At 42.6% G+C, this 14,209-nt stretch overlaps 1 protein-coding gene across 2 annotated transcripts in view; it reads left to right on the top strand.

Moving 5' to 3' along the window:
* The window catches only part of tiam2a (TIAM Rac1 associated GEF 2a), a 71,591-nt gene that overhangs the window by 33,412 nt on the left and 23,970 nt on the right, over window positions 1-14,209 (top strand). For both annotated transcript variants that reach the window (XM_062440271.1, XM_062440272.1), the window contains 8 exons: window positions 851-1,036; window positions 1,344-1,487; window positions 5,510-5,566; window positions 10,597-10,773; window positions 11,346-11,450; window positions 11,546-11,624; window positions 11,743-11,832; window positions 11,939-12,136. In XM_062440271.1, the coding sequence (XP_062296255.1) occupies window positions 851-1,036; window positions 1,344-1,487; window positions 5,510-5,566; window positions 10,597-10,773; window positions 11,346-11,450; window positions 11,546-11,624; window positions 11,743-11,832; window positions 11,939-12,136 (1,036 nt within the window). The remainder of the gene's footprint in view (window positions 1-850; window positions 1,037-1,343; window positions 1,488-5,509; window positions 5,567-10,596; window positions 10,774-11,345; window positions 11,451-11,545; window positions 11,625-11,742; window positions 11,833-11,938; window positions 12,137-14,209) is intronic.

Genomic DNA, 14,209 nt, shown 5'->3' with positions numbered 1-14,209 from the left:
GCGTGCTAGATGCAAGTCATTTTTAACCAAAGTATGTGGATTCCTAACTGTTGTCCTCATGGTCTAAGTATACAATGGGAATCATGGCTTCAGTGTCATTGACTCAAGGCTTGTTAACCAAGGCCACCTGCACAGCTATGTACATAGCTGTTTTACACATCGTACAGTATGGCCCCATGGTGATTTCTGTTTAAGATGTCTGAGGTTCATAAAATGCCACCCTCCCAGTTTGTTCTTAATCCTAAAGAATGCCATCAATGTGAGTGAGACCTAATGGGACAATGCCAAAGGGTGCGTTATTGTAAATGAACTCAGATTGCAGACGAGACCTATTAAATGCAGTTGTTACAGAGGGTTGTTTAACTTGAGTGTTCTCATTAAAACTAGTCTCCAGCCAACAAAATAAGCACTTTCTCATAGTTTACATAGTGCAAACGGGGATAGGGGGAAGGCGATTGTACATTTTTGTGTGTGTGTGCACACAGGGTGGGGGTTTAACGGGTGGTCTGTGCAACATCACCACCCTCTCTAGACTTGCATAAAAATGGGCATTTGGATTTACTGCACATGCTCTCACTCCTCTGCTAGATATGCAGTCACCCCTCACTATCAACCCTCCAATTTATGCCCTCACCCTCCAACAACATCTGCAAGCAATTGCAGCTTAATGGAAAACACTCTACTGACCCTGGATCCCCCCTTTGACTTTCCCTTCCCCTCCTTTCCCTCACTCCCCCATGCCCCCCCCCTCCAACCGTCCTCTATCAACCACCCAAAAAAAACATGCACCAAATTAACATTAAGAGACCCCAGATAACCTATCAAAGTATTGTTTTTCCTCTTCTTTCAGATCCAGCAGTGGGAGCAGAACCTGGAGAGGTTTAACATGGATCTCTTCAGGATGCGCTGCTACTTGGCAAGTCTACAAGGTGGAGAGCTGCCCAACCCAAAGAGCCTGCTAGCTATTGCTAGCCGCCCCACCAAAACCACTCTGGGACGCCTGGGGATCTTCTCTGTCTCTTCCTTTCATGCACTGGTGAGGAAGACCAGGACAGGGCCTAGGGGAGGGACAGATGAATGACTACGCAGAATAAAGAATCAGGGGACCAGGAAATTGTCCTGTTTAAATGATTTCTTTTTGTATGTGATACTTCAGTTTTAATTTACTTGATGTCAAACAGCAACCTTGAAAATCTTCTAATCATTCAAAACTAAAAGGTATCCTGTGAACAACCCCTTTATGCATTACTGGAGGAAAATAAACCTAATTAAGATAGTCTGATTAGAAGGACTTTTTTTACTGAGCTAAATGATTACAATCCTGATAGTGTGTATCTGTTCAGATCTGTTCCAGAGATGAGGCCACGCTCAGGAGGCGCTCCTTGTCCCTGACTTACCGACAGCGCAAGAGAGGCCTGTTCTCCTCACTCAAAGGCCTCGACAACCTGACCAAGAGAGGCCGGGAAAAGAGGCCGTCTGCATCACAGGTACTGCTGAGCACACACACACACATCTTGGTATTATTAAAGAATACAGGCACTTTGAATATAATATAGAAACCAAAAATGTTTAAAATGTTAATAGGTATTAATTCCTTTGATTATGTTGACACTGTTAAAGTTGTGTTTACTACTTTACAACTTTTTTATAGTGTGAAAATAATTAAAAGTGGATTTATCAAAAGAATCAAACATTTTAATCAAGTGCCCAAAATGTTCTGTCAAGTATGTAAAATGCATATGAACGCTACACTAAAAATGCACTATTATTGGTGCTTTTTCTTGAAGTCAAATACAGTACAGCTTCAGGATAATATTGTGCACTGCACCATGCTTCATTAGGTTGAAGGTATTGGTGTACCTTGTAATTATTCTCTTGTCACAAAGATTGCAATCTGTTTTGACTCTGCACTATTTTGTACAAACTATAAAGGCGTACTGGTAATGGGCAAGTTATTTTAATGTGTAACATATAGTGAGCACTCACTTAAGGCAAAAAAAAAGTTACCAGTATTGTAATTGGATGAAAACTTAAATAATATTACTAGCTTTATATCAGTATTTGTGTATTCCAGTCAGTGTTGAAAGCCTTACAGCAGCACTTAAACATTGAAGTTGACACTACATAATCTCCATTGAATCCCAGAGAAATTAAACTTTTTAGGTGGTCTGGATTAGCAGACTATTAACACAGCGTCCCATGGCTCATGCATTCAGCGGCAGGAAAACTATCCCCACCCTCCACCACCACTAAACACACACACACACACAAACACACACACACACACACACACACACACACACACACACACACACACACACACACACAATGTGAGCATGCAGAATTCATAAGCGTGGGTGCACACACCATCAAAGTATACTGTCATGCACATAGTCTCTTGAGGCATGCTGCTCAGAAAAACGGTGTCTTGATACTTACACCCTCAGTACACATCGTGCATATCCATTAACAAAACAACCTGAAAACATGTTGCCTTATTGCCTACTCAAGTATAATATGCTTGCACTGACATGAAAGCAACCAAGTGATTTTTACACTCATGCAGTCTTTTCAGTACCCCCCCCCCCCCCCCCCCCCCCCCCCCCCCCCCCCCCCCCCCCCCCCAACACACACACACAAACACACACAGATTCCTGTGAGTTGGGTGTAAACCTCTCATCAACACAAGGGAGCATTCCTTACCCAGGTGCAGAGGGGGGAGTCTAAATTCTCTAGGTTAGTAATTAGATTTATGAAGACTGGTTATTAGGGCAGGCTCAGGGGGTAGAACAGGTCATCCACTAATTGGAAAATCGGCGGTTCAATTCCCAGCTCAAAGTATCCTTGGGCAAGATACTGATATAGCCCGAAGGCTGTGCCATTGGTGTATGAATGTGTATGTGAATGATTAACAAACTCCTCCTCATGAGCAGGTATGGCAGCATCTGCCATCAGTGGACTATAAAGTAGAAATGTGCTATATAAATGCAGGCCATTTACCACTTACCATTTATTTATAGGGATCCACCGCCCTGGAGAATATATATATCTATTTTAAGAATCGCTACAGGAAACACTTGTTTGCTCAACTCTTTTATGGACCTCTGCTCATTAGTTTAGAGTATATGAAGGTAGAGGAATGTGGTTTTGATTAACTGCAATCTCCTGCCATTTTTCTTGGTGCTGTGAAGTCAATATGGTGTCTTATTGTTTTGAGCACTGCTAAAGACCAATCATGTTCCTCACGAGGTGAGCTCTGACTTCTGACTGCTACAAATTGTTGGCTGTCCTGTTTCACTCAGCCTTTATTTAGCTCATCCATCCCACCACCTGCTTCGTGATATTTGTATTTGTGCACATGCGCTAGTCTGTCAGCGACTAGGTATGTGTGTGTGTTATTATTTTTCTGGGGATCTCCAGCCAGTCGCCCTAATGAGGCCCAGTTACATTTCACAGTGCAGAAGGCCGAGGTGGCGCTGCAGCACACACATGAATTATTAAAAGCCATATGTGGTAGATGGCATTCTCCACTCCTTCCTCTGCCTTGCGGACACCAGCAGATGGTTGGTGTAAAGACGCTTAATATTAAACAGCCTCCCTTTTTTCCCCCTCCTGGTCCCTCCACCCTCACTGCCACTTTTTAGTGTATTTCTGGGTTGTTTTTTTTACATACAGGTAGATGCTAATAAGGTACAGTTGATGCCTGTTAGTGCTAGAAGGGATTTTCAGAGTACTGGGTTTTCCTGGACATCTGCTGTTTTTGTGTTGTTTTCCTTTTTTTTCGAGAGCAAAAGATCATTGTAGTGTTAGTTTCGGATTTTTGTTATTCTCTGTGACTTGTGGGAAATCCAGTTGTCTCAGATGACATCATCAGTCCCATCCTGGCAGTTCTCCCATGTGGTATTGAAGAGACACGTGTTTGCTGGAGAAGGATTTAGACAGTGAGGCCATCTGAGGAGCCAAACTCTCCTCCACGCACTAAATCTGTTGTTACCTTCTCAGGTTCTCAGGACTGTACTTTCTCCAAGATTTTTTAGATATCTTCTTTCAGTACTCGCTTTCCCCCCTCTTGCTCTCCCTTATCTCTCTCCCTCCAAATCAAACAAAGTCTTTTTTTTGCTTCTGCCTCCTTTCTGATTATTTAATCTCTTAAACCTAGAGTTTTATTTCACTCTCTCCCCAAATTTCACTCACAATTTGTTTCTTTTTTTCCCTTCTCTCTCCCAAACCCCCCGTTTCTCAGAGCATAAACATCAGAGCGTTGGCCGGCGGTCCTTCTCCCACAGTTTCCATACTGACTCATCTGTGTTGACTAAGCCTAAATCCCATTTACCCCTGCACTTGACAACCTTGCCCCAAAGTCATGCCCCCCCCCCCCCCCCCACGTCTCCTCCTGCCTCGTTTTCTCATCTCTCATCCGTCTTAGTAGAGCTATGTATACAGTAAGGAGCTGGCCGGCAGTCGACTGTGGGAAGTAGGCCAGAAAGGTCCGAGGATTTGTGGGAGAGTTCATAAAGCTTTTTAAAATTAGTCAGTTTATGGTGAAGCAGCACTGTTTACAGCCACTTTATAAATGTACTCGTGTTGGGGGAGGTAGAGTTACTGTAGGCTGCTGATCAGAGAGGTCAGATGAGGGTTCTTACTACCATAACAGGAGAGTTTTTCTGATTGTAAAGCAATCTTTTTTTTCCTTTTTTTTTGTTGTTGAGAAAAATTGTTGATTTTGTCAAGCAAGTTCTTGAGAAAGGGTTGAATTGTGATGGCCATTTTTAGACTCTTCCCTTCACCAATTTTAAACTGCAAGGTGCATTATTTCAGAGGACATGTTTGACAAGAAATTTAGCTTCATCTGGTTTAATTTCATAGCCAAATACAAGCTTGTCAGATCCATTTTGAGAGCTCATTTTGTCACAAAGGATCTCAGTAAAAACTGTTAACTGCAGCCTGTTGAGTGAAGACTGGAGACACACCCTTAGATTACAAATAGCTCTGTGTAACTGTTGCATTAAAGAGTCCTCTGAGGCTGCAGAGTCACTTCCACCACCAGGTTCAGACTGTCACAACACAACTTGCAATCACAAGCCAGGAAGAGGAGGTAGTGGAGAGATTGAAGAAGAAAGGATGGATCAAGAAATGAGAGAGTTTGACACTGAAGGGTGAATGTGGAGATGGAGGGGGAGGGGGGCTTGTCCTCATCTCATCTGTAACCAGACTGGTTCCCCTTTCATCTCTCTGCTACATAGAAACCACTCAGTGTCCGTGCACCCCCCCCCACTACTCTCACACACACAGCATATTTCCACTATTGCGCCTTCAAAGGCTACAGACCCCGCTTGGAAGCAGTATCAAAGTGCCGTACTCGCCACGCGTAGTTTTTAATTAGCTACATAATAGCACCGTGTGTGTCTAATATTGTGTTGCCGAAGTAGTTGGGCGCTTAATAGCTTATGAGTCAATCGGTTTGGTGCCCCACTGTCTGCACTTCTAACTGCGTGTCTCTTGATTTCAGATCTTTGAGAGCGATGCTGGAGGTCAAACGTACGCCCTGCCTCCCAGGAGCACCGAGGTGAGTCATAGCGCTTCGCAACTTTGTCCGTCACAGTTTGTGGATCTTTGATATATCTTTTAAAAAAATTCCACTGCCATCTGTCATATTCATCCTGTGGTACCATTTAATGTGTCGACTGATCAGTTTCAGCGTGAAGTAGCCGTGGCAGAGACAAGTCCTGTTGCTTTGGCCTCTGCTGTCTTTCATGGCTTTGATAGTGGACTGTGTTGATATCTTTGACATATGGTGTGTATGTGTGTCTGCTTCCTTGTATTACCTGTCCACGATCAAAGCAGAGATTCCTTTCATGTTGATCCACAGGTGTCTGTAAGATAAATAGACAGCAGATTTAGCAGCATATTTTTTGACTGCAGTAGAACAGTGCTAAACTCTGGGGTGGACAGGGGTCCAATTCACGGTATAATTGAGTTAATGGAGCGTGTTGAGTTTAAGTGTTAGCCAGAAGCACTGATTGAAAGTGTGAGTGTATGCGTGCATTGTTAAAGTGTTGAATGATCGAGTGTGAATTCTAGCCATCTGTAGCAGCCAGATAATGGCACTGCAGCATTTGTAGGTTGTTGGTTTCTGTTATACACCAACTGTGACAAGCAAACACCCAAAAAAAAGTGAGCTGCCACAACCACAACACGCCATGTGGTCTCCAACCACATACATGCACTTTCATAAATTCACAAGCACGTATCACATCCTTGATACATGCCTGCAAAATGTGAGGTTCAGCTCCAAACTTCAAAAGCTTCCACATCTCTCTGTCCTCATGATCAGTCTTTCCCTGTTAAATTGTGTGACTGAGGTTTAGCTCGTAACTCAATCCTTAGATATGCTATAATCAGTTCTTTAATATCAACAGTGGGTCAAATGACTATGTGCCTCTAAAATGGGTTGCTCTTAATGGCAAACCCCCCAATAATTATAACTTAACTCAGCTCTATGTAGATTTTTGGCATCTTTTAACTCGTAGTTTTGATTTTTAGGCCCACAACTTCACTGTTTTGGTTCCTTGTCACCACCTTCATAGTGTTGTTTCAGTCAGCAGAAGGCAAAGCAAAACAACTCTAGAAACCAGCTGCTCACTATCTGCCAGCAGCAAACAGCAGAAGGAGAAAGTTAGCCACGAGTTGGTGAACATAGTGGAGAATATAGAGGGGTCCAAAAGTCTTACCCCCCCCCCTGTACTATTGACCTAGATTAGGTCAATAGTACAGACTTTAAAATAGTTCTTCTTCTTTCGTGTGAATCTAAATTGTGAATATATGTGGTTGGAGGCCACATGTTGTGTTGTGGCTTTGGCGGGTCACTTTTGTTGGGTCTTTGTGTGTCACAGTTGGTGTATGGCAGCAACTTTGTAGTCGGTCAACTCATGACCCATTTTGGTTTGTTGCTGTTCCATGCTCCACTTTTGTATTGACCACCTGTGCTATTGTGTGTGTTGGCGGTAAATGCAGTAACTTTGTATGGTTTTGTGCTGTTGTTCACTTCATGGTGGTAGTCATTTATGTTTATTTGGAGTTGCACCTACCTGTATAAGTATTTGCTAGACTGCTGCTCATTATCAAACTCAGTGGCAGTAACATTGTTGGCACTTTTGTGTGTTAAGATCTTGTTGCTGCTGTCTCAGGTTTCTTTGATCCAGGCTGACATCTTTTTGTCAGCAGTAGTCCCAATTATCTTGTGAATTAATTGCACATCTTGTTACCTTCATACTGAGGACTATCTTAGTAATAAGTGGCAAAACTATTTGGTGCAAGAGTTTAAGTACACTATACACACAAGTAGTAGTAGTAGTACTACTACAGTGTCTTTTCCTTCAAATATAATTTCATCAAAGTTTTCCTGGATGAACAGATGAAGTATGGTGCTGACAGATGAGTATAATAGACACTTTTAGAAGAACAGGATGGGTGTTATGAAGATCACTGTTCCACAGGATGCAATGATTCATAGAATGAGTCTGTGATGAATGTAGCATGTGTTAAAACTGCCTCTATTAAGGGCCCAGAAATGGATTTAGAGCAGGAAGTGGTTTGGGGGAAACAATGATGTCCTTCATTGGGTTGACGCTTTAATGTTGATTTAAATGCGGAGGCTTCCTCTTAGCTGAGTGTTTCGATATTTCCTAGATTTGAATGTGAATGTGGAAACCAGATCGTCACTAGAATCTATTTTGATTTGGGGATTAAGACTCTTCAAGGTGGGGAGAAGGTAGAGAGAGAGCGGATGGCACAGCTGTATTGATTTTTGTTGACACATACACTTCTTTTTTTCTGTCTTGATGACTTTGCACCTGTTGTCCTACTTCCTGGATCCTAATCCCTGGAATTACTTTATTAAGCAATCATCTTACCCTAATCCTTTGAAGTCAAGTGAAGGGTGTATTTGAATGTGTATTTGTGCTGAAGATTGGTTCCAGTGGTATTGCTGCATGTGATTACTATTCCTTTCTACATGATTTAACCTGCTAGCTGTTTCAACAGGCTGTGGTTATGTTGGCACTGTCTAATCATAGGTTGTGACTGTTGCATAAAGCACATTTATATGAGCTGAACCTGTCAGTACACCAGCTTCCTTTGCTCCTATAGAGGTTAAAAGTGAGTTCAGGTTGACTGGCACAGTTTTGTTCTTCAAAGCCTCCATCCACCCACTCTTGCTGTCAGCAGAGGAGTGAGTGAATATCTTGCTGCTAGAAAAATGACATGAGGGTTTGACTTTCGGCACTTTTGCACAGTAAACACTTTGATTTTCTAACTTACTTCTGCCTTCTCACTCATGACATATTAGAAAATTAAAAAAATGTGCCTGTTTATAGAAATTCCAAACGGAAAGGGTCCTGGAAATATGGTAACAGCTCACTTTTTCCCATCATGTTCCCTCTTTTGACAGGGAGAATTAAAATACCATCTGAGACAAATGTTTTCTCCCGCTCCCCTTTTTAAATTTGCCAGCTTATGATCATCCAACTGTTCTTGTCCATGACATCCGGATCCTTCTTTCCACCTTTTACCACACTCCGCTACCCACATATACAACCCTCGGCCTCCACCTTTCAAGTCCTGGATGAGAAACAGGCACCAGAGCCAGCATAGGTAGTCATTAATGTCACTTTGTGTAGATGATTGTGTATAATGGTGTGTCACCAAGGTTCAAATAAGAACCTGTAAATACTCCTTTAATAGATGTAATAGTAGGGAAATTGGCTGAAATCGTCCACAGCAACTCTTCTGTTTCTTCTGCCTTCATGGCCAGCTATTTCATCTATTTCAGTCAGTCCTGTAATATTTTTGTTACTCAGTTGCTAAGTGGAACAGAAAGGGTGTATTTGTGCAGCAGCCACCAAACGTCCCGTTACTTCACAGTCCATCTTTAGAAGCTCCAGGGTGGAGGACGGCAAGCTTGGAAATAATTTCCGCACTCGAGAGGAAAGACTGAAGTTATTGGTTTGAATTATTTGGCTGAATGCAAACATAAATAGCGTACACACACTTTCACAACACAGAACACTTGTCGAAGTCCACTGTGTGCCCGGACTGCCCTCTTGGCAGACGTTTGTGGAAAGTTGACGGGGCAACCGTCGGTCCGTTACAACCCTCTTTGACCATGAATGAGTGTACAGTGTTAGTCAGCTGCTGGTCAGGTCAACACAGGCAACCAAATCTTAGTTTTCCGGTCACGCCATGTTGCCTGGACACAAACCGTGGCGGTTATGAAACAAGTTGCCATGACGGCTTGTTTTTTCATCCTCACTTTGTAAGCATGACCTCACATCCCGAAATGGGTGGGTAAAGGTGGGTGTTGAAACAGCACCTTGTGTTCCTCCATCCCTACAGGTTAGGGAAACATTTTGGTAAGAACATTGGTGGCCTTTATTTTGGTGCTGATTCTTGAAGTAGACTAGTCAACGGGACATTTAGATGGAAAATTAGGCTAATGTTTGCCTGTGTGCCTGTGTTTATCTGAGCTACACTGGGTAAAATACTACGTGTGTGTGTGTGGTGCTCTGAATCAGAGACTTCAGCTTGTCCCTCAGGCTTTTTGTCTGGCAGGAAAAAAGGTCTCTTTTCCTCTTGACTTGATGCATCAACAGCACGAAAGCTGCTCCTAAAACAGGCAAAAAAGCTCACACACACGGAAAACCTCAGACACTCACACACACACCCACCACTTCATTTTCCACACATTTTTATGATCCCATAATGTATTTAAAACTTTGCTATATGTGTGGACCAATTCACAAAGGCAATTATCTCTCTTGGTCTCGCTCTCACTTTAACCGAGAAGTCATATCGTCTTTGTCAGAAGTGCTGAATCACTAACTGCTTCAGCCCATGAGGTTTGGTACATTTGGTGTGATTGAGCGTTTCCTCAAGATCTAGAGACTTAATAATTGTGGTTTTAGACTGCAGTTTAGCATCTCCCACAGCCCCACAACGCAGCAGTGGCGCTTTTCCCTCCAGAGACACAAAGTCGCAACCAAAACCCCCAAATGGCTGCTTGTGAGGCCGGGTGGTGGGCTAATACCCTGCCTCAATACCCAGCTCAAACCTCAATGCAATGCCACCAACGAAATAATTATGTGATGTGAAAGTTTGACAGATTTTTGAAGTAAATTGTGTCTCGATATCACATCAAAATGACTCTTGTGGCGTTCCAAACCAAATAAGTCCTGGAGAATTGCACTCACAGATATCATCTGGACGTCTAGACCTGCCAGTAGACCCTTGCTAATCCTCTTGTGTACACGGTCATTACGATGAATATAATGTGAAGCAACTGCCGTCTGTGTTGTCAAATGAATTTCTGAAAGGCTAATTGTATGACATCTTTGCTCCAATGCTTGATCCACAGCCAAGCATTTAGACTAATGGAACTGTATTGATTTGTATGCTGTTACTCAAAGTCTATTACTCTCTCTCACCCTTGCTGTGTTTACTTCCTTTTTCTCCCTCTTCTCTTTTCTCTCTCCTCCATCTCATGCTGCCCCCCCCTTTCCCCTCTTTTATCTTTCTTTTCCCCCTTGTCCCTCTCTACAGAGGCTTGATGTACTGACCAGCATCTACTCCATGTCGCCCCCTGAGGGTGGTGTGTGGGACAGCATCAGTGGTGCCACAGACGTGCTGACGTGTGTCTACATGCCAGACAGCCTGACAGTCCAAGTTCCCGTCAGGAGGGACCAGACAGCCGCCGACCTTCTCTCTGTAGCCTGCAAGGTTGGTTTGGCGGCCAGTTGACATCAGATGTTCTTGATGATTGTAGCGTGAGAACAAACAAAATCAGATATATCATTTAGATTTTTTTTTTGTCTAGTCATTGTATATAATCCTGCTATCCATACTTTTGTAATTGGGTTAGTGATCATGTGTAAATAGAAAGTTGCTGCCCTAAAAATGATCAGCTACATCAGGTTTAGTCTTGTTAATGATAAAATGGCCTCTGCTGGAGCATCTGCAGCACCACATTTTGTTGTGTTATGCTCCCAAGAGCTTCAAACAACACACCTATTCATCCCGTGTCTGAGTTCACACAGTACCCTAAGAATGACTGGAGATGCACGCATATGCACGCACACACACACACACACGCACACACACACAGAGACTGTAATCCCCTGAGTGAAGCTATTTTGTTTGCCACAAAATTTCTCATCACTAAGTGTAAAGTCAGTGAATAATTCACAGCTCTGCCGTACAGCATCTGTCAGACTTACGTTTTGGTGCATGAAATATGTCCAATGATTATGTGCACACGGGCTGCTAAACATTAAGGACTCTTGTGTAAACAGGTGAAACAGCTGGACCTGGGCCTGCACTGCCTCCGACTGCACAGGCAAGTGGGACAGGACGTGGAGGTTCGATATGTGGCTCCTGGCGAGCTCCTCCGAGATCTGGTGAGGAAGACACACAGTCACACGCAGATACAGAGTGCTCTTCATTATCTGCTCTTTATTTCTTGTGTATTGATTTGTTTGATATCACCCTGCAGGTCAATGATCAGTTGGAGGTGGTCCCAGTTAATGTGTTTACACTGCACATGAGCAGGCCGAGCGGCACTGGAGACTTCGGTGAGTCAGACACGGATGTTGTGGCTGCAATTTCGTGCACCTCTCATGACTCTTCATTTAATCTTGCTGCCTCTGTGCCTATCAATCTAACTCCCTCTCTTTCTTTTCCTCCTACCAGGTTTTGCAGTAACAGGACACATAGACAGTCAAAAGAACAGCAGGATCTTTGTCAGTGAGGTGCTCCCTGATGGACTGGCCTTCAGTGAAGGTGCCAACGTGCCTAAGATTGACACGGCTAATCCTGAAATCACATGTGTGTGGTATGTGTGGCGTCTACTACCTCTTCTCTGACGCATGCTTGTGTGTGTTCCCAGGTTTGCGTCCAGGCGATGAGATCCTAGTGCTGAATGGCCGCTGTGTTTCGGGGCTGGACCTGGCACTGATCCAGACGCTGTTTGCTGAGCAAACCCTCCACATGAGCCTGAGGCGGGACGGCCCACTGCCTCCAAACGTGGCACCCAACCACCCGGCCCCTACCTGCAAACACAAGCACCGAGCCAAGTCCTCCTCAGGTGCTTAAATCCACACGCAATCACATCAACTCAATTCTCAAACCACTGACAAAAACAGATTTAGCCATTAATGAGACTATATTTGACCTAAGAGGCTATATATTTTCACTTAATAGAAACACTTAACAGTGAAATTGAAAGTGAAGTACATAATTATACCCTTTAGATTCAGTTTGTTAGCTTCACATGGGCCCCTGTGTGCAAAAGAGACACATCCACATGCAAAAATGTTTAGCTTTTGTGAAAAGTGACGACTCGGCACACCCATTAGAGTAATGCTTCTGTCTTCTGTGTATGTGAACAGTTTTCTCAGTAAGTGGCACATTAGCAAGCTGTGTATGTCCTGCCAACAGCCGTGTGGGTCTTTTTCTGTCTCTTTCTGTTTTATGTTGATGCCTGCTGTATTGCATCTATATTAATTAATTATATGTCAGGAGATTTGCTTCATTTGACATAGTTTTAGTTTTGTGTAATTTTCTCACATGAGCAGTTTACTGACAGAGTGTTCTTCTATCACCTAAACCACAAGGTCATCACATCACTTCCCTTCCAGTTAAGATCGTTCTGGTGACTTCCTCAAAACAGACTCATTCTGTCTTCACTGTCAAGAGCTTTTTCATTTTGAAAAGTGGTAGAAAGCTCCGAATGAAGTTTCACAGCTCTGTGTTTCCTGGGGGAGGGGAAAGGCCAGGAGGGGCTTTTGACCACACGAGTCTCATTATTACTAGAATGTATGTTAACCTGTCAGCTTGATTTAATCTCGCTGTGGATGCGAAGTGTCAGAACTGAACAGTAAGGTCATCCCTGTCGCCGGACAAGCACAGCTGATACCCAGCTGATAGACATATAGATTTCTTCTTGTTCAAGTCCTAAAGGTAAGGGATATGCAACCAAAGAGAACTAATGCGTGAAACGTGTGTGTTAAAGTGAAATATTTCATACAGTTCTCTTTTTTGTTATAAATGGATCATTTTTATGACATAACAGGACATATAGAAACTATCGTTTTCATTAATGATTCATCTGTTGATTATTTTCTTGAATAACTGATCAGTTTAGTTGTTAATACAATGTCAGAAAGTAGTGATAAAAATATGCCTCTAAAAATCCGACTAAAAACTATTCAGTTTGTTATCATATATGACAAAGAAAATATACAAATCCTCATATTTGGGAAGCAGGAGCCAGTGAACATGTTGTGTTTTTGCTTGAAAAGCGACTGAAACGAAACATCGACCATTTGAAAATAGTTCCCAATTTATTTTCTGTCGGATCAGGCACACAAATTGAATATCATCCAGTTATGGTCAGTTACTAGTTTAGTTACATTTTAAATAGTTATTTTGGTAATGATGACGTTTGACTTTCTAATAATTGATGAAGTAACATTACAGTGTACATTTCTAAAGAGGATGCCTTGCAAAATGTTCAAGAAGCAGACTTTAACACAGGATGTTGTTGGTTCATGACATGCACTTTACATTCACTCAGTCAAAAAATGTAAAACCTTTTTTAATAGAATAGATAGAATATATTTTGAATGAAATAAACCAAACTTTACCAGAACTACGCAGCTGGCAGTCTCATTTCCTGCCTTTTTTATGACTTTTTATCATTAAAAAAAAAAAACAGTCCAGAGAAAATGTCATTATGATGATAGTAATACATTAACATATTGTTTCCTCATCTACAGCCGTAATTGAACACAAAGGGATTAATGACTTAAAGGCCTCATTACAGTAAGTGGCGTGATCAAAGTGCCCTGCAGTTTTCTTCTCCGTCTCTAGAGGGCGTATGATCCCAGGCAGGCTGAAAGGAGGTGGGGAGGTAAATGCAGACAGTGGGACAATTAACACTTGTCTGACATGAATTACACAAACAGCTTTATGAAGGCATTTCTAGAAGGAGTCTGTCTGTCATCTTGATTCAATCAGCCCGTTACAATCGCATAAGACATTAGAATTGAAATCAGGTGACTAGATATCTTTAGTAACTCTGCTCTAGCAGTTAGACATTCAGTTGACAAATAATCGTCGGCTCAAAAAGCAGAAGTTCAACTCCACGGGAGGTCCA

The sequence above is a fragment of the Scomber scombrus genome, chromosome 19 (assembly GCF_963691925.1).
Source record: "Scomber scombrus chromosome 19, fScoSco1.1, whole genome shotgun sequence".
NCBI classification, from domain to species: Eukaryota; Metazoa; Chordata; class Actinopteri; order Scombriformes; family Scombridae; genus Scomber; species Scomber scombrus.
Note: the sequence above shows the minus strand (reverse complement) of the source record. Positions and strands in the feature narration are given on the sequence as shown.